Source organism: Tachypleus tridentatus, chromosome 7, assembly GCF_004210375.1.
Source record: "Tachypleus tridentatus isolate NWPU-2018 chromosome 7, ASM421037v1, whole genome shotgun sequence".
Classification (NCBI taxonomy): Eukaryota; Metazoa; Arthropoda; class Merostomata; order Xiphosura; family Limulidae; genus Tachypleus; species Tachypleus tridentatus.
The window spans coordinates 12,346,313-12,373,266 of NC_134831.1; the positions used below are offsets into that span (position 1 = coordinate 12,346,313).

Consider the following 26,954-nt stretch of genomic DNA (forward strand, 5'->3'; position numbering starts at 1 on the left):
ATTGGTAGTCCAACTGTTCAGAGGTATGTGTGTTTTTGCTCACACTTTACTTGTCATATTCATGTGTTTCTACTTTCTTGCATTTCTTTAATTCACTTTTTGATATTTTTCCATTTTTGTTCTGTTTTTGTTCAAATTTTTAACTTCATGACTTGCACTCTCACACTTTAAGGTGGTCACAACTACCAATCGATTTACCAATCATGTCTTTGAGATCAGTACCACAGCTGCCAGTTAGCTGCTGACTTGATAGCTATGATCCAAAGAGACTTGTATAATTTCAAGCAATATTCTGAATGTCTTATCAAACCAGTGCTTCGGTGTGCCTGTATGGATGGATTGACTTTGGACATTCCTTTCCCCCTATCCTGAATAGATATATCTGTTGCATGTCATTTCAGTGTTTTATCCAGTCTTCCTTCTACTTTGTAAACTTGATAAATTAGCTGTTTTGAATTTTGTCTTCTTTTAAGATTCTATGCATGCTATCCCAGGGATTAATCTTTGGGCCATCCTGTAGTTTTCTTCTTTATTCGGATACTGGTGTTCTTACTAGTTGGTTTCAGAAATAATTGTATTCGGGGGATCATATGTTTTGTTCCCCATGTATGTTGGTCTATCATGCTTTTGCTTTTATTGATCCAAATACCATTATGAAGAATTGTACTGTATGGAATTCTTCGTCTTGTGTGGTTCAGACATATTAAGGGTTTTCTGTTTATCACAGTAAACTTTTTTTTTTAGCTCCCATGGCACACCTTTCCTCATTTTACAGATGTGGCTGCTGTGTTGTTTGATTCTTCTTGGTTACAATACTGTTCTATCTAGGATTTGTTTACTCTTTTTCATTGTGTGAATTGTGGATGACATTTTTTGTACATTAAAAGGAGTTTGGGGAGTTTCCCCAAACTCTGAGATTAATTAAGCCTTTTTATATAACTCCCTTTTTATTTGCTCTCTTCATTCTCTCACTATCTGATTTCATTTTTCCCTCAGTGTGATCCCATTTCTTGCCAGTGTCAAGCGAAGACAACTCAAGTTTTAATTTCAAGGGTGCTATTGAAAAGGAGATCCTTCTCATCGTGGATATAGCCTTTTCTTTTTAATGTTCCCAAAACGATGGGAGATTAGCACCTAGTTTTGGAGTTACTGTGTTTGAGCCACTTCCTCACCATGGACTCTTACTTAACTCTCTGTTGTTTTTTCCTCTTATTTTGTGGATGAAGTAGTTCAGTGTGTCAGATGTATATTTATATATTTCCATCTCTTCAGTATCCAGACATTTTCTTTTTTCACTCACTGTTGGTATATGTTTTAGTTTCAGGCTTTTCTGTTCAGACTTGCCTCAACTCCCTACACATTCTGTTAAGTAGTTCAGACTTTTCCTCCACTGTTTCATTCTTGAGGACATTGTTTACATCATTACATGAACAACTGGCTACTTCTAGCTTCCTTGCAGGTTGTCTATGCCCTACACACTTAGTTTTTTAAGAAGAGGCCTGTGTGGGTTATCTTATCAAGGTGGAGAAGTCATTCCTCAGTTTTTAGCTTTTCTTGGTGTGTTTCTCATGTCATTCCTCTGTCAGGACCAGCCTTTTTCCTTTCAGATGGGAGCTACGGAACATCTTGTATGTGGCATCTCATATTTTCCCTATACTTCTGCATGTGAGGTTCTATCCCTTTTGGAGATGTGCTTCTCTTGAACCCTTCATTCCTCTTTTTTTTGCCCACATGTACCAGCTTCAGTGGGATTTGATCAACTAGTGTTGCATTTTTTTGGTTCTTTTAGATTTTTCTCTTGCCATTTCTTTTCAATTACAGTTATATTTACAGATTGAACCAATATTACTGCAAAGTTTTTTTCATCCCACTTGTGGAGATTGACACCTATTTAACAGATGCTTCTCCTTCCATTTAGGAGCATTTATTAACACTGATGGTTTCAGGATGGGTAATTTTGAAATCTGTACTCCATATCAATCTCTTGGAACTCCTCACTGTTTGTCTGGCAGTACTTGCTCCTTATGCCCAGATGGTGGTGGTGATCTACTCCAGTAATTTTACATTAGTGTCTCACATCACTAGGTAGGAAGCATCCTGTTGAGAGATATTTGTTTTCAAATTTTTGATCTTCTATAGTGTTATCACTTTGTTGATATGTTTTATTATGGGTGTCCTGAATCTGGTTAGAAGAACTCTTATTTCATACCAACAGGATTCTACTAATCCAGATTTTGAAACAGAGATGAACACCTTCTGAGTTCTCCTTGCCATTGGCTGGATACATTTTCCCAGTGGATCCAGTGTTGGAGATGTAGACATGAGAAGTGAGATGCTTGTATTCCTGCTCATTATCCTCTTTTTGAGGTGAAAGGTTGAGGACCCTCTTTCTACTGTGGACTTGATGTGCAATTCCAGATGCTGGCAGGTATTGGTTGAAGTCGAACTTCCATTTACAGTCTGTTATTTCCTGATTAATCAACACCTGGGGTTCCCTTTCTTGCTGGAAATTTCTGGGACTACGCCATGTTTCTGCCCTTTAGATTTAGTCAACAACACATTTCTGAAGGTCAAAGAGTATACTTGGCTCAAAAATGGTGCAGTCTTCCACTTGTGTGATGTTTTTCATTCCTTACCACACATTATAGTATTTCTTTTTTCAAAGAGGATCATATTCTCACCAATACTGCACCAGTTCGTTGTGGGAATCTAGCTTTTTTATGAGAGAAGATATCATATCAAAAATTAACAATTTCTTAAAGTGAAAATGGATTTCCAATAGATTCTTACTTCTTCTAACATTTCCAACCCATCCTTGTCATTTCTGGTGTAATTTGGTTCAATTAATTATGACAAAGTAATTAATAGGTACTTGATTAGTTATGATAGAGGTAGTTTTGCACTCCTGTTGACTTACATAAAGAAGCTGAAAATACATGGCTAGTGGTGAGCAAAAAATTTGTACTGATAGTGGGCAGTACAAGTTGAGAACACTTTTTTGAGGGGTTTAACTATCTATTGAAAATGTATTTTCAGTTAACATTATATCATATTGATAAAACACTTTGATAACTATGCAACTGTGTGTTTTTGGCCTTGACTGGTTGTACATGTTTGGACAATCATGAAGAAATATATTGTAATATTTATTTTATAGTTTTTTTAGTTGGCATATTTTTATGCTTGTTATAAAGTACTTCCTCTTTTATTCTTAAAATTCACATCACCTGCTATATCATAACATACACTGTGACTATAATATCACAATGTCTTTGAATGGTGCCTGTGTACTATTGGGAAATAAACGTATTATTAAGTTATTACAGCAAAACAGATTATGTACATGCAATTGTGTATTCGTTTTTCACGTCAGTGTTCTATTATTTAAAAGTGGTTTAATATTATAAATAAGATCATATTGTATTAAAATTTGAAAGTTTAGTATCACTACTCTCATTGATGATAACTACAGAAGATATTTTACCATGAAAATATTTATTAAACGGGCAGTTTTATTTACGTGTGTCCTTTATTTTTGTTTTTCTTGTAATTTATGTTGTAGTCTCTGATTAAAAGCAAATTTAATAGCTTTACTTATTTCTGTTTTGTAGGCATTTTAACTTAAAATTAAGAAGGGACACTTCAGTATTTTCATCAAATGTTCTGTTTGAAGATACAGATGGTTTTCCTGAAGAGTTAGATACATCTCATCTGTACAGTGGAATGTTATGGAGTAAGTTGTGACTTATTGTTTCATAGTTCGCTAATATGTGAAGGTGAACAATTTAATATGGTTATTTAGACATGATAGAGTTTTCATTTCAATTATAAAAAAGAAAAGAAAAATTCATCAGTTTGATGTTAGTCATGTAAATATATATCTATCATACTACAACCATCAAAAGTCTTAAATTCTCCCATTGAGTCACTGATTTGAAATAATAGTAATACCAGTTTCAGGGGAAGTGAGGGCAAACATTGATTGAATTTATACAGCATTCAAGAACTCAAGAATAAAGGCAGATAAAATTATCCACCCTTTCTTTTAAGTCATTTGTTAGGTATTGCACAACTGTCACTGGTGCAATGTTGAAGGTATCGAAATTGTTACAGAAAATATATTTGAAATCAGTTGTACCTGAGTAAGTGAACGTCGTTAACATACAAGTACATTTTTACTGTTACATTTAGAATAAAATAAATACTAAATTATTAAAGATTAATTCCACTATAGAAAAACAAACTAGAATATAAAAAAATGAAATTTCTAGAATTAGGCTATTGTTTCATATTTTTTGGGTTGTAAAAACAGGTTAACATGGCAATATCAGATTGGTAGGGCAGTTTTAATTATTTCATAACAATATGAAACTCAGGGTTGTAGAAAAAGGACTGTTTATAGGAAAAGGAAAAAGTTAAGTTTAAAAATAGTTTAAATAGTATTATCAAATACTGTTGAAGAGTCTCGAATATAAGTATAAAAAGTTCACCAATTTTCTGAGATGAATAAAAAACGAGAAAAAATTAAGCTTTCTAATGACATTTGTTGAGAAGTTAATTGTTATTGTACTTTTTAATAGCTTGTTATTGTAGGTAAACAGCATTTTTGTGATAATAATTTTCTTGCAGTATGAAACATGGTTATAGTAGTGAATAAACATTAATTATTACTGTCATAATAAGCTTGGCATGGCCAGGTGGTTAAGGCACTCAACTCGTAATCTGAGGGTCGCAGGTTCGAACCGCCGTCACACCAAACATGCTTGCCCTTTCAGTTGTGGGGACATTACAATGTGATGGTCAATCCCACTATTTTGGTAAAAAAGTAGCCAATGGGTTGGCAGTGGGTGGTGATGACTACCTTCCTTTCCTCTAGTCTTACACTGCTAGATTAGGGATGGCTAGCGCAAATAAGCCCTCAAGTAGTTTTGTGCGAAATTCAAAACAAACAAACTGTCATAAAATACATACAAACTGCTACATTGCAGAAAACCTTCCATCTTCTCTCGTGATTCACAAAGGCTCAAGTTGAATATTTGATTATTTTTGTGAGTCGTGGCACTGTTCACTTATTCTGAACAAAGTGGAATTCATCAAAAATAATTAAAAATCATAATGGCAATATTTTAATTACTGGACAGTTGGACTAACTGATAATACTAATAATTAGAAAAACTAATTTCAGTTAATTGATTATTTTTAAAATAATTGATTTAACGATGTTTTACATTAATATTATTTTGATTACTGGATATTTGGAGTAACTGGTAATAGATATAACCAGAAACATTAATTACAATTTGAGTTAACTGTTTCGCATAGAGTCACAGTTTAAAAGCCATGTCATTGCGTTTGTTCACTTGCATTAAAAATTTGAGAATGATCCCATATATATTCTTACAACAGTACATTATGTATGAATAACCAATCAACAATTCAGAATGTCTGCAGGGTGGTTTTCTCCATCTTTTTAAACTTTTGAAAGGCTTCCATCTTCTTTCAATCCAAGTTTTCAATGAGATAGGTTGTATAATTATATATTGTATAATAATTGAAATGTGACTATATTACAAAATACTATTCCACTAAAACACAGCTAAGACAGGGAAGACGAAAGGTCAGTTTTATATTACTGGATATGTGACAATAGTGCATGTGCACCATGTATATAAAAGTTATGTTATGTTAAGTAGACATGACTAGAAGGTCAATATAATAAAAAACTGATAAGTTTACGTGGTCATGTACAGCATTACAAGACTTAAGCTCCTTAGGCTAAACATTTGTATCTTTGTGTGATAATATGTAGTCATTCTATCACAGAAAAAGCATAATTTATTTTTATTTCGTAATTTATTTATGATGGTTATGAGGTTGGTCAAGTGACAGACCCCACATAGAGTATGGAAAAAAGCATAAACTATAAAGTCTTACTGAAAACAAACTTGTGAAATGCATTTAGGAGGTTTTAAAAATTATGGAAGTAATATTTGAAATTTTTGGGACAAAGAATAGTTTTTTTAATCATAACCAGAAATCACATTGCACTCAGACCAGTAATGAAACAGACTATCTTCACAAACTGATTTTTAGCATACAAAATACTTATAAGTTTTACTAAAAGTCTACCAAATTTTATGAAGATACACATGCTGTATTAAAAGTTATAGTGCAAATACTTAAACTCTATAAATATGTAGACAAACTCGTATGTTATAACGAGTTTGTTGTGAAAGGGTTAATTGATGATTTTAATTTTTAGGATAATCGATTTAAATACGTCTTACTTAAATTATTTTAGGAGACACTAGTTTGTGATATTGATGCTCTTAGGTAATTGATTAATTAAGTTAATTGCCAAGCTCTAATGCCAAATTTTTTTCTAGTTTGTGAGGGGGGTTATACATAGATTCATACATGGTACTGTCAGAGTTCCAAGTGGGATAGAAAGACAGACAATAACAGCATACTGAAAACATGCTAACTGCTAATAGGTTCATGCATTAAGTTGATGTGTTAGTTTTGATTCTAATAATTAATTTTATGAATGAAAGCAAAGAAAATTATGTGAACCACACTATCTTTGTTTTTAATCACCAGGTGCACCCAATACATCTGTTTATGGTTCTTTAAAGGAAGGAGTATTTGAAGGGAAAATCCACACACCGGAACAAACTTATTATATTGAGCGGGCACATAAATATTTTGGGAACATTTCAAAACCATTTCATTCCATCATTTACTTATCCACTGATGTTAAAGATCCTTTTGCTTCTAAACGAGAAGGTCATGTTCCTGGCTGTGGTGTTACTGATGGTGTGTTGCAGTGGATGCAAGATGTTGGTAATGCTGCTGTTCAAGAAGCCAGAGTAAGTTATTTCTCAGAAGTAAGTGCAATTGAGAAAAAGAAAATTTAAACAATGTTAATTTTGATTCAGGGTTATAACTGAACAACTGAGAGCATACAAGAATATTAATACAAAGGAGTAGCTAGAGTACCTATTCAATGGATGGGTGAAACAAAACTTGTTTCTAAGAAAGGAAGGATAGGAAAATGTGCATCTGTTTTATTTTGTAACACAATAAATATTAAAAGTGCAATACAAATACATAAATATTCCAATACTGAAAAGAAAGATCTGCTGTTTTCAAGAATCTGTCGACATGAAATTAGATGGAGGGTCTACCCCCTTCCCCATCCTTTGATGACCCTTCTCATGTCACCTTGTATCATTGTCAAGTTTGTGCTGAATTAGTAGTTTTTCGAAAATAAAATATGTAATTAAATGGAGGGTTTACTTTCCCGTCAAGACCTTTCTCCTGTCATCATGTATCATTAAGTGTCATGATGATTAATTATGAATGATAGAAATATATAATGAACAAGTACACACCTTTATTCATGTTTATTTATGTAGAAGATCCAACCTTCATTAATGACCTTTCTTGTATTGTCCGATATCACTGTCAAATTTGATTTTGATTGATAAAGAAATTTATGAGGAATAGATAAGAAATGATAGATATATGATTGTGAATTTTTGTACTGGACACACTTTGTTTAACATAGTAGATAAGGGAATAACACTTTGTGTGCAACTTTGTCTTTCCTTTAAGTCACAGAAATTACCATTGATTATAATTTGACATGTTGAATACTTTCATTTCTTTTGTGTGTTTTTTTTCTTATCCACAGGCTCACACTAAAGCCAAAGAAAATAAAAGATCAAAAAGGTCATCTTTTGAAAAGCACATGCATCACCATAATCTATACACCAGAGAAGCATCATGGAATGTATTACCATCTTCTAAGGCCTCAGTGACTCCTATCAGAAGGGCATGCTCCTTATACATACAAACGGACTCTCTGTTGTGGGAGCACATGAAGCGACATGAATCGACAGATACAAAAGTTAAAGAAGAAATTATTTCTCTTATAGCTCAGCATGTCAATGCAGTAAATCGTATATATGAAAATACAAACTTTAATGGATATAAGGGAATAAAGTTTGTTGTCCAGAGAGTAAAGGTAAATCTTAGTTTAAGAATTGGTAAATAAGTCACATTTCTAGGTCTGTTGAACTTTGAGCAATTTCATTCTTTTCATAATGCACAGTTTTTGATACAGTTGAGTAGAATTAATCATAGTGATTTTAGCTGACAGGCATCTCTTGTTTTGTAAGATATCCATGTTTGCTGGTTGAACAATTTCTTTCTTTTCATAATAAACAGTTTTTGATACAGTTGAGTAGAATTAATTGTAGTGGTTTTAGCTGACAGGCATCTCTTGTTGTTTTGTAAGATATCCATGCTTGCTGGTTGAAATATGTTATATAGGTGTGGTATTTTATTTAATTCCTTTTGGACTGTAGGGATATCTCTGGACTGATTTCCTTCTTGCAGTGGAAGTACTTAAACTGTCTTAAATATAGAAGAGCTTACTAAGTATTATCTAGTTAAACTTATAAATAAAATATAAATTGATTTTGATTAGCTTTATCTGTCGTTTTTATATTTTGAAATTTCCAAAATTTTGATATGAGAGACATTTTTGAAACAAAAACAAATCCTTTGTTTCAACTTAGAATTTCAATTTTTCTTTAACTTTCTTCACCAAATTTCATTTTAGACATTCAGTTTATTTCAACATGATTAATTTTCATTAATATGTTTCTTTTGAAATTGATTTTCTGGTTGTAGTAGTCAATACTTTTAGTTACACGTTAAATATGAAACATGATAACTGTATTCTGAAGGAATTTTAGTTCATTAAAAATACAAACATTTGCTTTGAGGTTAATAGAAAAACTCAAGAGATGTGATAAACATGTTGTTTATAGGCAAGACTGTTCAGAGTTTGTATCTGCACAAGAGTGTGTGTTTGAACCCTTCTTTGTTTGTGTCTACAAACTGTATAGAGAAAGTATACAAAATAGTAATATGCTTTTTTGAGTTAAAAATTGTTAAAGATAGAATTATTATTTTAAATTAATTTTAAAAATAAATTTTACATGAAGTTGTCCATTGAACACTCAAAAGGTGTTCATGAATGTCTACAGGTTGTGATTAGCTTAATACTGAAAATATACCTTGACATTAATGTATAATTGCTGTTTTTTTAATTTACAAGCAAAATCATTTATTATTGTATCATATAGTTAAGGCATAACTCTCAATCAAATATTATAGCCACTTTTAGTGAAGTATTGTATATTTTGTGTGATAGTGAGAATAAATTGAAATAATCTAGTGACATCTTAAAGAATGTATTTTTTTGTAGTTTTTAGAAGTTAACAAGTTAGGAGTAGTCTGTTATGTTGTAGGTGACATATTTTTCAAACCTGTGATCGTTCTTTGTGGGTTTTGTATGAAAACCATTTAACGATATCTCTGTAAAACTGATTATTTTTGCAATAAATTATTAAGTTTTAACTTTCTTTGACTTGCCTCTCTGTCTTTTAAGTATCAGTAAAAAAAGACTAGTGTTAAATTTTATTTGTTTTAATTCGTAGTAATGTGTGGTGATAAAATACATATTTCTATTTTTATGCTGTAGTTATGGTTTGCCTGTTTCATAGCATTTAAAGTAACTCTTCACTCATGTTTTTCAGATCAACGATTCGTCTGCGTGTGATACATCTGTTGAGAGGAAGAGTAACTTGTATTGTATTCCTAATATTGATGTATCCAACTTTCTCAACCTCAACTCTCAGACTAATCATGATGAATTTTGTCTTGCCTATGTTTTTACATACAGAGATTTTGCTGGAGGGACCTTGGGTCTGGCATGGGTGGCTTCTGCCTCAGGTGAGGCTATTAAATGTTGAAATGGGAAATATGTTACTTTGTCAAGCTTGTTTTCTCAATATTTCTAAACAAATGTGCTTTGGGAAAGGTTTATCAAAAGTACCTAAAGTATTCCATTTATCATATGTTTTTGATGTAACTTAGTGTGTGTGCATGTGTGTGTGTGTATATATATGTGTGTGAGTTTTTTTGTAAATAGGAGATAATTTGTTTTAATAACTTTGCATAGCATCAATTGCAACATGAAACAGTTTTGTAAATCAGTTTGAAAAATTTGTGTAGCATGCTGTCTTAATTACAGGCTTCTTCTTGGTCTCAAAAAAACACCATTAAAAAGGCTGATTTATTTTCTGCAGAATATTTAGTGCTGTATACCAGTGGTTATAATTATGGGTTTGTAAACTCTCTTCCTGTTTTCTCTCTTTGTGTTGATTTGTGTTACATGTAAGAAATGCCAATATTAGCACATTTAAATGCATGCAATTTTTACATAGACACCACAAACAAACATTTTTCATAGATCAGTGAAGAATTATCTTCATAAGAATAATTTAATCATGAAAAGAAATATTTATTCATCATATATAAGGAGTCCAAATACAGTAAATCCATTAGGGCCCGTAAGAAGGAAATTGACCAGAAATTTCATAAGCTGCATGTTACACAAACAAGATGTCTGGAAGTGAAGTCTTCAGAGAAAATAAAAGCCTGTTCACTAATATTAGTCAAATCACGTGCAATAGAAAATTTGGTTTTAATTCTTAAAAATGCCTTTGATTGTTGTTATTCAAAGTAGTGTCAATTGTTGGTAGTAGGTGGCAAGGCTCATGTTATAAAAATTGTGTTACAGTTTTTCTTATGCAACACTGAATTTAAGATGAGGCCAATGTGTGATGTAATACTGGACATGCTATTCCCCAGTGTGTATGTGATATGATTTTTATATTAATTTAGCTGTAGTAAGTTTTTGGTTTTATTAATTTGGAATATCCCAGAAGAATATTAACAATGTTTGTTTTTAGTTTCCTCTCACATGATAAGCATACTGTAGTGTAAATTTTTCAGAAGCATTGCACTCAAAAATGAAGTGACTATATGAATAAATATAATATTGTAATTTAAAAGCAATTAAATATTTTACGGAGCTTGGAACTACACCTATTCATAGTGAAGGCTCATGGTGATATGATTAACTTGTTTCTTGTTTTAGTATCAATTAAAATACTTCATTATGCTTACAGATCATTGTGTCTTGTATATGTAAGACACAAGGATGTGTAAACATAATGAAATCTTTTAATATAATATATACACAAACCAAATATATGTTTATGAAAATAATTTACTTACTTTTTTGTAACAAAAATCTATAAATGTGACTTTTTACCAACCTTTCCCCTGTTTATCAAGTTTTCAACTTGTTGGTGGCATTGTTTTTTGGTTTTTTTTGTAACACTCAGTTATTTCTTTATTTCTGTGTGTGTGTGTGTGTGTGTGTAAGTGAAATTTATGCTGTTTTAAGTTCATGTATGTAAGATGTTTAACAATTTTAACTTTTTAAGATAAATTTGAAGTTTATTTCTTTATACAAATCCAATTTTAATTTTTTTGGATTTCACATTTACTAATTTTTTACACTAATTCTTCACTTTCTCTTGGTCCTGAAGGTGACCTTGAAATCCACTTTATGAATTTTACATTAATACATTAATTTTTTCTTTGATAATTGTTCAAATTAAGTTCTGATATTTACCAACCATAAGCTGTAAATATTGCGTGTGTGCACGTGATGTACATGAAGGGTGTAGGTTGATGGAATCATAAAGTATGTGTGTTGTGGAATCAGCTTCTGTGACTGTTTAGTGTCAGTGAGCAAAAGAATGTAGTTAAACTTTGAAGAATGTATACAGAAATATATTCTCAAACATTAAGAAACAAACTTAGAACTTCAGTTTTCTGTTGCTGTTTTTACTTGTATTGGGTCTGTGTATTAAATTCTTGAAATGATAACCATTCTGTATCACAGCTGTGCTAATATTTGTTGTGAAAGTTAAGTCCATTTCTGTTAAATAATATTTTCATGATTTTAGTGGAAATGTTCTTGAATTAAGTAAAATGCATAAATCCAAGATGGCATTCTTCAACAGTTGTAAATTATGTCTGTGTTTTAAAGTGATTAGAACACTTTTCATTCATTGATATTTGCTTCATTTTATATGTCTTAAAAGTGTCTTGAATGAAATTATTATGAGACCTAAAATTAAATTTTAACACATTTCTAACTACTTTTGTATGTGCAGATGGTACTATGAATTAAAACTATTTAATATTTGTCAGATGACTTTTACAGAATGGAGAACAAAAAAGTTAAACAAAAGTTTAGTTAGGGTGCTTGACTCATAATTTGAGGGTAATGGGTTTGAATCCCCATTACACCAAATATGTTTGCCCTATTAGCCATGGGGATATTATAATGTGACAGTCAATCCCAGTGTTCATTGGTAAAAGAGTAGCCCAAGAGTTGGCAGTGGGTGGTGATGAGTGGCTGCTTTCCTTTTAACTTATGAATGGCTATTGCAGATAGCTCCTGGGTAGCTTTGCACAAAACTCAAGAACAAACAAACAGACTAACTGGTGACTTTATCAAAATACTTGTAAGTCAAAGATTTTTTAAAATTAATGCTAAAAGCATTACAAAAAAAGTAGTTTCTGTAAACAACCAAGGAATTAGAATATGCAACGTTTCTTTTTTTTTCCTTTAGGAGCATCAGGAGGCATCTGTGAGAAATACAAATCTTATACCGAAAACATTGGTGGACGGCAGGTGCAGAACAAAAGAAGTCTGAATACTGGTGTAATTACTTTTGTTAACTATAACAGCAGAGTTCCTCCTAAAGTTTCTGAGCTAACATTAGCTCATGAAATAGGCCACAATTTTGGATCACCAGTAAGTTACAGTTCTACTGTATATATGAATACCACTTCACTGTACTGTAACTCATAACCTCAATGGATAAGGTTAAATGTCATTGTGATGATGTGTACTTGAGAGGCTATACATAAAGAGTATTTGTAAATCATTTGTAAGATGGAAGGTATAAGTACTTTGCCTGGTTGATTTTCTCCATGTTTTCAATTTGAATCTTATGTTAATGAGTACTGTTATTAAAGTAGTTATGTTCATAGCTGACTAAAGATAAAAGTTTTTCTTGGCAATAGAACATTAGGGATCTCGTATTCCTCTTGAACAAGTAATATTGTATAACTAATATTAAGCCACTTGGTGATGAGCTGGTTAATCGGGAATTAATGAGTCACCATCTTTCTTGAAAGCTGTTTTTAATACACATCTATGATAAAGGTCCCTTAAATATATAGCTGGTTTTAAAAAAAGGCATTGGGAAACTAAGACGTAAGGTCATTAACAACAATACCATAATAACAGAAGCCTAACTTGTTTTTTAGAATAAAAACTTACCAGGTAGGCAATTTATATTTGAATTTGTTCAAAAGAGAAATTAAAAGTGTAAATGTAAGTGAATTTGTGTCTTGGTTTATTTTGAATAAAAGAAAATCCAAACTTAGTTCTTGTTTAAATGTTATTTTAACTTTGTTTCCTAGCATGACTATCCAGAGGAGTGTCGTCCTGGTGGTAGTAGAGGGAACTACATAATGTATGCTAGTGCCACATCTGGAGATAGATACAATAATAATAAATTCTCTCCATGTAGTATTCGAAACATTAGTGCTGTCATTCAAGCTGTTTATACCAGCAGTGGAAAAGAAAATTGTTTTTTGGGTATGTGTGTGTGTGTGTATATCGTATTAGAAAGATTTATTACTTATCCTTGTTTGATTAGACCAGAGTTCTAACCAAAATAAATTTTATACTTTTTTTTTTACAACTATAACTTTTAAAATTTCTTTTTAATAATACAGAATTGTTAGTTTTTGTATCCAACTGCATCAGCATGTAACTAAAGTTTAACTAATGTAACCAAAGCTGAAGACTTCATGCTAAATATTTAAAATTGGTGCTCATTTGCAAGACAATTTTTGCTTTAAACTTTCCTTATTGTGTCCTAATTTAACTTTTTAAATTGTATTACTGTTGGTTTTGCAAGGTCATTCCAGATTTAATAAACTAACAGTACATATATAGTTATACATACATTTTATTAGTGACAAAGATGGATTAGAATTAGATTTTTGTCAATAAAATTTCTCTGACGCGTGTGCTTGTTGTATAATGATATTTTAATTTTAATTTATGATTACACCATTGTTTGTCAAACTTTTTTTAAACATTTAATTTACTCATAAATATAAGTCGATGATTTTAATTATCAGGACAAAATTTTATTGGTAACAGATTTAAATCATTGTGCATTTATAAAAGGAAATTTAAGCATTAATTTCAATACAGTTTAGATTCATTTCAAATTTATTTAGTTACACAAAGGAATTTAAATCTATAAAATATTCTACAAGATTAAAAATGTTTATTAAATGTTTTTCTAAATTATCACTGCACAATACATCAATGACAGCACTTTTTAGCATGATTTTACACAAAAGGATTAATTATGTACTTACTAGGTTTAATTTTGTGCTAACATTCAGTATTATGTTTTAGTATCAGTGTACCTTAAGGAAATGTACAGTTGCATACAGACTTTGCATCCAAGTATCTTTTGGAACAAATAGATGCTATTCATGTTGTTAACACTAGAAAATAACATTGAATGGAAAACATATCATTATAATTGTTATTTTTTGCCTTAAGGCTTCATTGTGATGTACAGAAAATAAATGTCATAATTTTGTTTTAATTCACCTAAATTTTGCAATGTAGCTTGGAGTGGAGAATATATCATGATGTTTAATATTTTAATTCATCTTAGGGTCTTACTTGACTTGCGGTAGGGAGAGTGTCATAATTTTTAATGTATCAGTTAATAATAGGATCTCATTCTGACTTGCAGTAGAGAACAAGTCATTATAATTTTAGTTCACTTTAGAGTTTCATCATAGCTTGAAGTAATGAACACATCATAGTTTATAACATCTAAAATCATCTCAAAATTCTTTAAGGAAAAAAACAACTTTGACTAAAATTATGTTAAAAACAAAAACGGTACTTTAGATTGATAAAGTCCGAGAGAAATTAAAATTAACTAATGTTTACTCCAATGTTTGCCAAAATGTGCTATTTGAGACTGATGTTGATTAAATCAACTGTTGGGAAAAAAAAAAGGTATTTCATTTTATTTTTTATATTAACACTTGTATTTCAATATACTACAGAGGATGGAGGACCTTTTTGTGGAAACAAGATTGTTGAGGAAGGAGAGGAATGTGACTGTGGCTGGGACATTAACGAGTGCAAAGAAATGTGTTGTTATCCCAAGGAAGTAGAGCCATATAAAAAAATAGATGCAAGAGCAAAACCTTGTACGCGACGTCCGAATACTCAGTGCAGGTCAGTTGACAGCTGTACATTTGAAATAAAATACTTCAATTAGCATAGCTAACATATTTAAATGTTAAAAATTTTAAAGTTTTATAAAAAAAGTAGAACAAGAAATAAAGATGTCTAATGAAGGCTTTATATTTGTGCTATAAGAGTTGGTGTGACCTAGTGGTTAACACATCAGACTGTTGATCTGAGGGTTTATCATTTACATCATTTTAATTAAAATTGTGCACCTTAGTCATAGGTCATTTATGTGGTCTAAAAGTGATGGTAAAATACCAGTATTCAGTCTTAAAATTTGGCAGTGTGCTGTAGTCTAGTTGCTTTCTTTCTAGTCTGTCAGAGATGGCTATCATAATTACTTGTTCTGTGTCTCTGTAGGTAAAATTCAGCTATATGCTTTTACATTACATAACCAAAGAAAAGTATTAAGGGAATTTCACTGAAACAATAAGGAAACAATTGTTTTAAGTTAAAAAAAAAGTTTTTCACCAGTTCACTAATAGAATAAACTTGGACGCTTTAAACTGTTTCAAACAAATGGTAGTACTTGGAGTTTTCATGTGTAATTTACAATATAACATGAATAACTTGTAATTGAAAACATAAACATCAAACAAAACAAAAGCTTCAAGGGTAAAATTCAGAACTCTTCTCACACTTTGTTGTACAGCAACTACTATTTTAATGTAAAATTACTTTATTATAATTATTAATAATCGTATTACTCTACAACAAAATCTTAAATTGTTTATTAATTGTTTTGTTTTATTTTGATAGAAATATTTAAAGATACAAGTACGGAACTTTGCTCCAAATTTCTTACTTTAAACCAAATATTTAGTTCAAAATTATTATTTTTCTCAATAGTATTACAGTGCATTTCTTTTTTGAACTATGTATGAATTTAATTTTTTTTTATGTGTTAATTCCACCACTGCCCTTAATTTATATTGAGATGAAAATATAAAGAAATTTCAAATTAAATTTGACTGCTGTATTGTTTTAATGATTTTGTCAGTAGGTGTCACTGTACAATTTTTAATACAATTACTGAAAATAAAAACATCCTTGAAAAATTAAGAACTTTGGTTAAATATCACAGAAGTAACCATCACATATTTAGGTAAGCTATGGAATTATAAAAGGTATGTGCTACATAATAACGATTCCATTATTTCAGTCCAAGCCAAGGTCCCTGTTGCACTGACAGCTGCCGATTTGAAAATGATAACAAGCTGTGTCGAGAGAAATCAGATTGTAGCTTTAGTTCTGTGTGTAGATATCCTTTTGATGTAGATAGTATTATATATGACATTTCTTCAACAAAATTGTTTGGTAGGAGTGTTTGAGTAAACAATAAACATGTTTACTTTTAATATTTATCTAATGGAGAAAGGAAGGGTTATGTTGATGTACAAAAGCTAAGACTTTTATTCCTGTGATATGGAATAAAAGTTGTTGAACCTAGGCAAAGAAAGGTGTACTATACATGTTGGTTAATGAGTGAAAATTGATTAATCCAGGTCTAGAAGTTTTACTTGAAATTATGTAACTGTCAGTTTTAATTTTATTCAGTTCATCAATAGCATATTTAGCTCTAAAAAGTTTACTTCATATTATGTAACTGTCAGTTTTAATTCAGTTTAACATGAGACTATTCATGTCATTGCAGCACATGGTATGCTACTAAATAAATAAAAAAAGCAGAATATCAATTTAATCTTAGACTTGTAACACAAAGGTGTGTGTGACGAGATGCTGAATAAGAGATTATAGAAAATATATTTAAACATTTCTTTTTTCATATGTATTGAACTTTTATGGAGTTATAAAAATTATAATTTAAGTTTGAATCCAATGAGTAAAAGGTAATATTAAAGTATAATAGTTCCATTATTTTGAGTGGATTAAATATTTTTCCATTAAAATTTGATTACAAAGTTATTAAGAAACAAAACAGATTTGACTATGTTCATTAGATGTTACAATAGATATATTTTTTAAATATTTTATTGTTCATTAAAGAAGATATGCCTTATTTCACAGTAATAAAATTGTGAATTTGCATTTCATTAATTATAATACAATACAGATTCCAGTTCTCTTTGTTATGAGCAGTGTAATTACATATTTGATGTTTCAGCTACAGCTTTACTATATAAAATGTTATCCTTAACTTAATTACTGGTAGAAGTGCTTTATGTCCAACTCCTCCTCCTAAACCAAACAAAACTGTATGTAATGAAGGCACCCAAGTATGCTGGGATGGACAATGTACTGGTTCTATTTGTGAAAAGTATGGATTGAAAGAATGCTTCTTGTCTGGTGATGAAATTAAGCCAGAGAAGATGTGTGAAGTTGCCTGCCAGGAGGATGGTAAGTTTGAAGATGCGTGTGGAGTTGCTTGTTAGGAGAATGGTAATATAAACAAGTGTGAAGTTGCCTGTGAGGAGTGTGGTAAGTATGAAGATGTGTAAGCATTTGTTGCTACTAATGTGCTTTGTTTTATTTAGTGTTTGTGAGTAATTAAATTTATAGAAGTTTTAGAAACATGTTGGTTATGACAGCCTTATAATGAAGTTCTTAAATAAAATAGTGAATAAACTCATGATTTTTCTTCATTGAGGCTCAAGTGTAATTAATCAGTACAATAACCTGGGAAAGTAACAAAGTAACCAAAATTAGTTTTTATTATTGCTATTTTTTTATTATTTCAACTATCCAAGTCTTGTGTGAAAATAATTGGATAGTTGAATGCAACTTATTAACAAGCCTTAATTAGTTAACACTAATAGCTTCATTCTATTCAGATTATAAATGCAATGCTAGTTTGATTAATAAGTTTTATGGTACGGACCTGCTTTTATTAATATATTTCACTTTTGATCATGTAAGTATAATTTATAAAACATGAGAAAATGTATATTTTAGTTTTTTAACTGTATTCTTCTATTACCTAACCCTTTTGCAACAGGCTTAGTATAATGCACATGAGTTTGTCTACATATTTATACAGTTTAAACTACAACTTTTGATACAACATGTCGATCTTTGCAAAAGTTGATAGACGTTTAGTAAAGATTACTTTTATTTTGTATGCTAAAAATCAGATTTTTTAATGAAATATTTTTACTAAAGATTTATTTGTGAAAATAGTTTGTTTTGTTACTAGGCTGAGAGCAAAATTATTTCATGATATGATTAAAAACTATTCTTCATCCCAAAAATCCAAAATATTATTTCTGTAATTTATATAATCTCCTAAATATGTTTCAAATGCTTGTTTTCAGTGAGACTTTATATTTTATGCTATTTTCTATGCTCTAACTATGTGGGGTCTGTCACTTGACCAACATCATAACTAAATTAGTAAATAATTTTTTTTTTCATACTGAAATAACTACATCTTATAACACAAAAATACATATATTTAGTCTAAGTAGCTTAAGTCGTATAATGCTATATATTTATTATTTTTTATTATATTGATCTTCTAGTAATGTCTACTTAACATTACATAAGTCATTGACATGGTGCACATATATATATATGTGTACAGATTATTACTTTTTAGAAATAAATTATTAAACTTGTTTATTTTAAAATATAGAATAATAAATCAACAAGTAAAGCAAACAATTATCTCTTGGTACAAATTTTGTACTATGTAGTTGCTGGAGATATGTTGTTAAGCCTTTTTAAAACTTAGCACACAGAAGATATGAAACAAAATTTTTTCAGTTTTTTTATATACACTGCTGGCAAAAATCTTAAGGACAATGAACATAAAGAAAAAATATGCAGTTTGTGTTGTTAGACTCAACCATGTATTTGAGTAGAACTTGGAGAAATGAAAATAAGAAAAGGAAAAATAAAAAACTTTTAGCATTTAATAGGTTAAATGTGAACACTATGAAATTAGCTTAAATACTAGTTGGTCAAAAGTTTAAGACCATACTAAAAAAAAAGTCCTAAACAGGGTAGGAAATGCCCAACAAGAGGTCTCAGTAGTGAGTTGCATGGCCGTCATTTCAAATAACTGCAAACATTCGCTTTGGCATGGTCGATATAAGTATTTGCAGAAGGCTGTCTGGAATGTTATTCCAAGTGGTGAAGATGGCTTCACAAAGATCATGCACTATTTGGAATTGACATCCATTTTTATAGACTTCCCTTGCCATCAACCTCCAAACATTCTCAGTGGGGTTTAGTTTGGGTGAACATGTTGGATGGTCTAAAAGAATACTGTTATTTGCCATGAAAATGTCCTTTGTTCTGCAGGCATTGTGGATTGCAGCATTGTCCTGCTGAAAGATCCAGCTGTTTCCATACAAGCGAGGGCCTTCAATCAATAAGGATGCTCTGCCCCACATGCCAGTGTAACCAGCTGCTGTTTGCCCCTGTATAACCTGAAGCTTCATTGTTCCATGGAAGGAGAAAGCACCCGAGATCATGATGGAACCTCCTCCACTGTGTTGTGTACAAAATGTCTCTGGTGGCATATCCTTATCATGCCAGTAACACTGGAAGCCATCTGGACCATCCAGATTAAATTGTTTCTCATCAGAGAACAAAACCTTCCATTTTTCCACGTCCTATGTTTGATGCTTCTCAGCAAAGTTTAATTGAACTGTTTTGTGGTGTGGAAGGAGGCATGGCCTTTGAAGACGTTTATGGTTTTTAAAGCCTTTCTCTTGTAGATGCCATCTTATTGTTTTTGAGCTGTATTCTGCATCCGTAAGGGCCTTAACTGGTTCAACAATCACTTGGTGTCTTGCTGGACAACCCATCAAATCCTCCTGCTCAACACTGGCAAAATTTTCTTGAGCCAGTCACTTAAAATTCTCATTCAGAATTCCTCAGGGTCTTTTATAAAACTTGAAACAGCAGTTTTACTATCCCAATCTCACCAGCAATGGCATGCTGAGAGAGACCTTGCTTTTGCAGCTCGATAATTCTCCCATGTTCAAACTCTGTCAACTTTTTAGCCTTTGCCATGTTTTTACCCAGTGTAACACAGGAGATGTCGGTGGGAGATGTAGGCAACGCTAACGCTTGAACACAAATGACTAAATTTTATTACTTGTTTACTGATTAACACTTCATTTCAGTATAGTCTTAAACTTTTGACCAGCTAGTATTTAGGCTAATTTCATAGTGTTCACATTTTCCCTATTAAATGCTAAAAAAGTTTATTTTTATTTTCATTTTTCAAAGCTCTATTCAAATAAGTGGTTGAGTCTAATAATGCAAAATGCATATTTTTTCTTTGTGTTCATTGGCCTTAAGATTTTGGCCAGCAGTGTATACAGTTGAATAACTAAAAAATCATAAATAACTACATTGATACCATAGAATTCTACTATAATTTATTGAGCTCATTAACTAAGATGTATTTATGCTTTAAAAATGTGAGACTTTGAGCAGTCCAAAGATACAACCTACCTTCTTGAAAACTTGGATTGAAAGAGTGCAATAGCTTTCTCAAAGATTAAAATGGCTGAGAAAGCCACTTTTTCAACATTCTAAACTGTTGATTGGTTATTCACTTATGATATACTGTAGTAAGAGTATATAAGGTACCGTTTCAAAAGAGTAGGAAGATTTGAACAGGGACACCTTATTTGAATTAGTACATAAGCAGTATCTCAGAAAAATAAAAATATATTAGGTTCATATATTATATTCTAGCTTGTCAGTATTAGTAATTTGAGTTGTAATTTGTACAAAATTATAGACTTAGCTCTTTGACATCACAAACAGCTAATTTTAAACAGTGCTGTATTCAACATTCCATGTGACTCACTAAAATCTATATTTAAATATGTTCTTCTAATATTTATTTTTAAGTAAAGAAATTAACTCATATATAATATTATAGTTTGAATTATAATCTACAATTTGTTTCCAAACTTATTGGCATAGATTCATAAGATAGTAGTTCAATAAAAATTTGAATTAAGTCAACAAATGAGATGACATGGCCTCTGAACCTTGACCAGTTGCAGAAGGGTTAATAAAAGTATTTTAAGATAAAATAGTAACATATGTGTAAATTAAAAGTGATCTTTCACAGTGTATAAAAACAACACCTCATTGTCCCTGTTTTCTGTGTGTTGGGACTCTTCCTTGCTCAGGACTGTTAAGATATGTAATGATTATGTGAAACAAAATTTGACTGTGGAATATATGGTATCAGGTGTAAGTTCTGTAACTTATTACTTTATGTTTTATGGAAATTTACTGACACTATATCTGCTCTGTTTAGATCGATCAGAAACTTGTAAAAGCACGTATGAAATTGAAAAAATGAAAGAAATTAAAGGCATTAAGTTGCGACCAGGATCACCGTGCAATGACTTTAAAGGCTACTGTGACGTCTTTCAGAAATGTCGGGCAGTAGATGCAGAAGGTCCTCTAGCTCGATTGAAAAATCTTCTTTTTAATCAGAAGACACTGATGGATATAAGGCAGTGGATCACAGTAAGATGTTTTTTGTTGTTTTTTTAAATAAAATTAAGTCCTGTAATTCAGTGATATACGGGTGTTAAGAATGGAGTGTTACATTTACATATTACTTATTTTCAAAACTTTCTTGTGAATGGTATTATCATGTGGCACAGTTATTTTTGCTGATAGTAGCTGAGTGTTTTGAGAGGCACTTTAATCACACAAAATTGCATATGCTAAAAAAAACTGACTGAGGTGATTCCTGTATGTGTTAAAGTTTTTGTACTGCTTTTATTATTTTCCCATGTTTCTTAGAAAGCCTAAATGCGGTTAGTAACATGTTACTGTTAGTTTTATTCCTGCAATACAATTTATTGGAAACATTGAAAAAAATTTCATTGAAGAGAAAATGTGGGATCTCTTTTGATTTTCAATAATAGAATTTCACAACTTTCATTCACATTCATGTATTTAAAAGATAGATTATGTGAAAATTACAAAACTGAATAAAAACAACGTTACTTCTTATGACATATGAATTGTGCATGTTTTTTTCTGAATATTAGTAATGGGCTAGTTAAGAAAATTGTGACTAAAATGATTACCAATAAATGTTTTTAATATATAAAATAACTTAATCCCAATAACTCACATGCTTGCAAAAGGTCTACCTTTTGAAAATGCTCGGGTTATAGGAATTTTATAATTTCTTATTATAACTTCTTAAACCTGCATGTTTCTCTAACATTGTATTGTTGATTTATGTTATTCAACATATATCTAATATTTCACTTTTGTATGTGAAAAATGAAAAAAGAAACTTCTGTTGTAGCATTTTCTAAGATAGGAAGCAGGAGTATAAACTTTGGTACATTCTCCTTATTTTCCAGTTCTGAAATGGCAAATAGTAAGTTTAATGAGTAAAATGACATTGGATGTAGCTGTAATGACGTTGGATGTGTCTTGGCTTATTCAGTATGTATGTCCATGTTATGTAGTCCAGATAAAGGAGTTAATTTTTGAGTTGCACTTGTGAAACAAAATAATTGTGAAAGCTTTCTTCTGCAGATATAGTTTCTAAAAAAGAAAAAAACAAAAGGCATAACTTACTATTAATGTTGTTTAATTATAAACTGAAACATATGGCCTGGCATGGCCAGGTGGTTAAGGCACTCAACTCATAATCTGAGGGTCACAGGTTCAAATCCCCATTGTACCAAACATGCTCGCTCTTTCAGCCATGGTGGTATTATAGTGTTGTGATCAATCCCACTATTCATTGGTAAAAGAGTAGCCCAAGAGTTGGCAATGGGTGGTGATGACTAGCTGCCTTTCCTCTAGTCTTACACTGCAAAATTAGGGACAGCTAGTGCAGATAACCATTGAGTAGCTTTGCACAAAATTAAAAATCAAACAAGCAAATAGACATAACATTCCATAATTGAATCAGAAATTAAAAAACAAAATAAAAACTGAAACATACACAAATTATAAATTTAACAGTAAAATTATAGATTTTTTTCTTTTTCTCTTCTTCAGACACACTGGTGGGGGGTGATGCTGATGTTGATTGGTTTAGCTATTTTTATGAGTGTGTTCATTAAGTGTTGTGCTGTCCACACACCAAGCAGTAACCCACGAAAAGCTCCACCACTCCGTATCATAGACACACTTCGCAGGCCGGCTGATACTCTTAGAAGGAAGGTATGAAAGTCATAGTGGAATTATTAATTAATTAGAAGTGTGAGTGGCAATGCTAAAACATGGTTAACAAAATTAACTAAAATCTGTATACTTAGAGGATTAAGAAAAAAAAAGATTCTGTTTTGAAGAGAAAGAAGAAAACTGATTTTTTAGAAATTACTTTATGATTGGAAAGTTTTAAAAAAAATAATTTTTACCTCTTTAGTAGTTAGAAAGTTGGTGCTGCACAAAGAGATTGGTAGTATATGCTTTTAGATGATCTATAACCTCTTTTGGGGGAATGCTATATTTTTTTTATCCTGTAAATATTGTAGCAAACAAAATGGAAAACGTTACACCGTTATTAAAATTTTGGAAAAAACTTTAGTACAGAGTAATGTGATGTACGTATAACATATTTTGATAAGCTTTGAGAAGTTGTATTAAAGGGATTTTTTACTTTAAATATAAAGTTGAGTTGAACAAGCAATTACACACACAGTAAACATTTTTTCTTAATATGCTATAGACTATAGATCAGCATTTTTGTTTAATTATTTTACATTTATGATCACAGGTAGCTAAGTATGGTCTTTACCCTGAACTTCATTGATTTATGAACCTTAGATTTTAGTTTTTCTTTTAAACTTACAGGACTTTATGATTACTTATAACAGAAACATTAGTCATTTAATTTTTTTTACTTGTCCACTACCTTGTGAAGTAGAGTTGAGACTATTGGTTTACACCTGTTCTTGTGGACAAGATGTCTCAAAATTGGATGAATCTCTTTTACCAAACTTATAAAGCAGATATTTTGTACAGTTTGTTCAGGGTTTATTAATTTATTAATATCATGGGTCAAAAGTCAGATGGTTACTGGCACACAGATTTTGCCCATCCTTTTGGACATACTTCAGTGCAGAATGAATAGATATTGGCTAAGCTTATACATCAGGAGCTATACACAAAGTTATAAACCTGATTAAATTTTCAAGGTCATGGGTTAAAATCAATCAAATTGAGGGACTTAAATATACAATCTAACATAAATGGGGGCAAAGGAGTTCCATAAACACAATAGCATTTTTTTTCTTTTCCTTTTGAAAAGGTATTACAAACTTAACAATCATAAATGTGTTTTTATATATCTTTTAGAATATTGATAGCCAAGACTGTGTTGTTAAGGAGACTTATATTATGAAATAATATAATACATCTTATATGTAGTTAGATTTTTGTTGGTTTTATGCTTTTGAGCATTGTCTGTAAGTTTAACACATTTAAAAATGAAACAACAGTTTTCAGTCTGTTTCATTACTCCATCCTTATGGAAAACATTTGTAAAGAATGAATGTTGTTAAGTCCTGTTAACTTTGTGTTTTCTTCAGAGATACCAACAAGGAAGAGCCATGCAAGGTTGCCCAGCAACCCAAGCTCAATTAATTCAGCAAGCTCCTCCTAATGAACCTCCTCCTCCTTATTCTGGACCAACTCCATCTGCTCCCCCTGCCATTCCTGGACCTTCATGGGGCTATGGAGAAGGGCGAGGACATTACAACAGAAGAAACAGCCAACAACTAACAGTTCAAGCCGGTCACATGGAAGAAAATCTTTACGGTCGTACTCGTTCTAGAAGAAGTAACATGATGGAAATGAAACCCAAAAGTCGTGTCTGACCTTGGTTACTTGTAGTTTTTACACTGAATTTAAGACACCAAGAAAGTGAAAGATAAACCAAATGATAAAGCTGTATTATTCCAATATAATTAGTGGAAGGTAAGAGGCAGTGTATTAACTTTAGGGTTGTTCCTGATTAGTCATGCTCAGCACTGCACTTTCATGTATGCCATCATCTCTAAACATGACTTATCTAGAAAAATATATCTCCATCACAGTACATCGACTAAAAAAAAAAAGATTTATTTTCATTCTGATCAGACAATACTCTATGACTTTATGACTTTTCACTTTGCCAGTCTCCCCACGAAAATTTATAAACTATGTATTTCAGACAACAGTTTCTATCATATGAAAACTACATCATAGATATACTTCAGCAATATAAATTCTTATATTGGAGTTTTCATTGTGTGCAAAAACTTTGCAACTGTTTCAAACAAAATGCATTTAAACTATTGTTTTGAATTGTATTATCACAATTTCATTTTAATGGTTTTAATGTTTATGGTAATTTTAAAATCTCACTGTTTTTAAGTTCAGTATGGGAAATTAACCATTTACATACACATTTTGGAAGAGATATTTTAAAGTTATTAACCATTTTTGTGTCCAAGCTTTTGATAAGACCGTCCAAATTTTACCAGGTTTTTGTTTTTTTTATATCAAGAGATCTACATGCAAAGTGAAATTCTAACAAGAAACTCAAATTTGACTGTTATTTAGTTTTTCAAGATTGTTGATGTAAGTTGATTTAGTTAGTAGACTTTTACAAAGATGAAATTTGGATGGCCTGAACCAGAATTGACTGTGTGTGTGCGTGCAGACATTTGAATGTGCTGTATATCAAATGGAATGTGACAGTCTTTTCTTTTATAGTAGAAAGTACAATGAAATGTCACAGTAAAGAAAAATCAGTGTTTGAAATATTTGAATCATTTTTTTCATATGGACCAATGTCACTTTTCAATTAGAAGAATTCCTCCTAGAACCTTGAAATTTAATTAAAGGCTAACATTAATAGATGTATGGAATCACTTGAGTTTATTGATTATGTTATTTATTTATCTGTAGTGAAAGAGACACTAACAAGTTTGTATGGTGTATGTTGCTTACAGATACTGCATACTTATGCTATTGTGTTTATGGAACTCCTTTGCCCCCATTAATGTTAGATTGTATATCTCATCTGAACCTGTGATATGTAAAGTTACTGGTTTATTTTTAGTTGTTTTATGTTTAAAAGGCTTTTAGAAGAGTGTTGTATAAAATATAATTAGTGATATAAAGGCAGAGATAAAATGAGAGAACATCTCTAAGTGTTAAAATGTATGAAATGTATTGTGTTCATGGTAGAAACCATTACATTTGTAAATAGGTTATTTAATTAATTATACTTTTTTAATGTTTACTTTGTCTATCAAGAATCAGTTTTGTACTGTTGCTGTATCAGCTGGATATTTGGTTTTGTTATTGAGTCATTTCTATTTTTAATATTTTGTGTTAGTTTGTTCAAACTGCAGAGCCCGAGAGCTCTTAAAACAAGAAGCAACTTGTGTAAAACAGGGAGCAAAAAATGAATTGTAAAAAGGGAAATAAAAAAAATGTCACCAGTAGTCACTAAAGTGAGAGGACAACTGGTATTTTGTACTACTACTGTTTAAAGATTACCACATCGTTTTCCACTGGTTAATTTAAATAACATGACTTAATCCCAGGATAATATGTTTTATTTCCAATAATATGATTTAACTCCAAAATAATGTTTTATTTTCCAAGAAGTAAGAACTTTTGAAGGTGGTTTCCATTGGTTAGGCAGTTCCATGAAAAGAAACTCATTCACTTAGAGGTCAGA

The 26,954-nt window shown here is 31.0% G+C and overlaps 1 protein-coding gene across 2 annotated transcripts in view; it reads left to right on the plus strand.

Annotated features, from left to right (window-relative positions):
• LOC143255127 (disintegrin and metalloproteinase domain-containing protein 10-like) overlaps window positions 1–26,704 on the plus strand; it is a 30,067-nt gene extending 3,363 nt beyond the window's left edge. Inside the window, exons 3-14 of one of the 2 annotated variants that reach the window (XM_076510314.1) lie at window positions 3,612–3,733; window positions 6,601–6,869; window positions 7,697–8,029; window positions 9,612–9,807; window positions 12,570–12,754; window positions 13,429–13,606; window positions 15,115–15,289; window positions 16,467–16,565; window positions 17,472–17,662; window positions 21,555–21,769; window positions 23,276–23,440; window positions 24,811–26,704. In XM_076510314.1, coding sequence (XP_076366429.1) covers window positions 3,612–3,733; window positions 6,601–6,869; window positions 7,697–8,029; window positions 9,612–9,807; window positions 12,570–12,754; window positions 13,429–13,606; window positions 15,115–15,289; window positions 16,467–16,565; window positions 17,472–17,662; window positions 21,555–21,769; window positions 23,276–23,440; window positions 24,811–25,098 — 2,416 coding nt within the window. In that variant the 3' untranslated portion in view covers window positions 25,099–26,704. The remainder of the gene's footprint in view (window positions 1–3,611; window positions 3,734–6,600; window positions 6,870–7,696; window positions 8,030–9,611; window positions 9,808–12,569; window positions 12,755–13,428; window positions 13,607–15,114; window positions 15,290–16,466; window positions 16,566–17,471; window positions 17,663–21,554; window positions 21,770–23,275; window positions 23,441–24,810) is intronic. The other variant, XM_076510315.1, reaches the window with a different exon arrangement.
• Window positions 26,705–26,954: the final 250 nt, after the last annotated feature.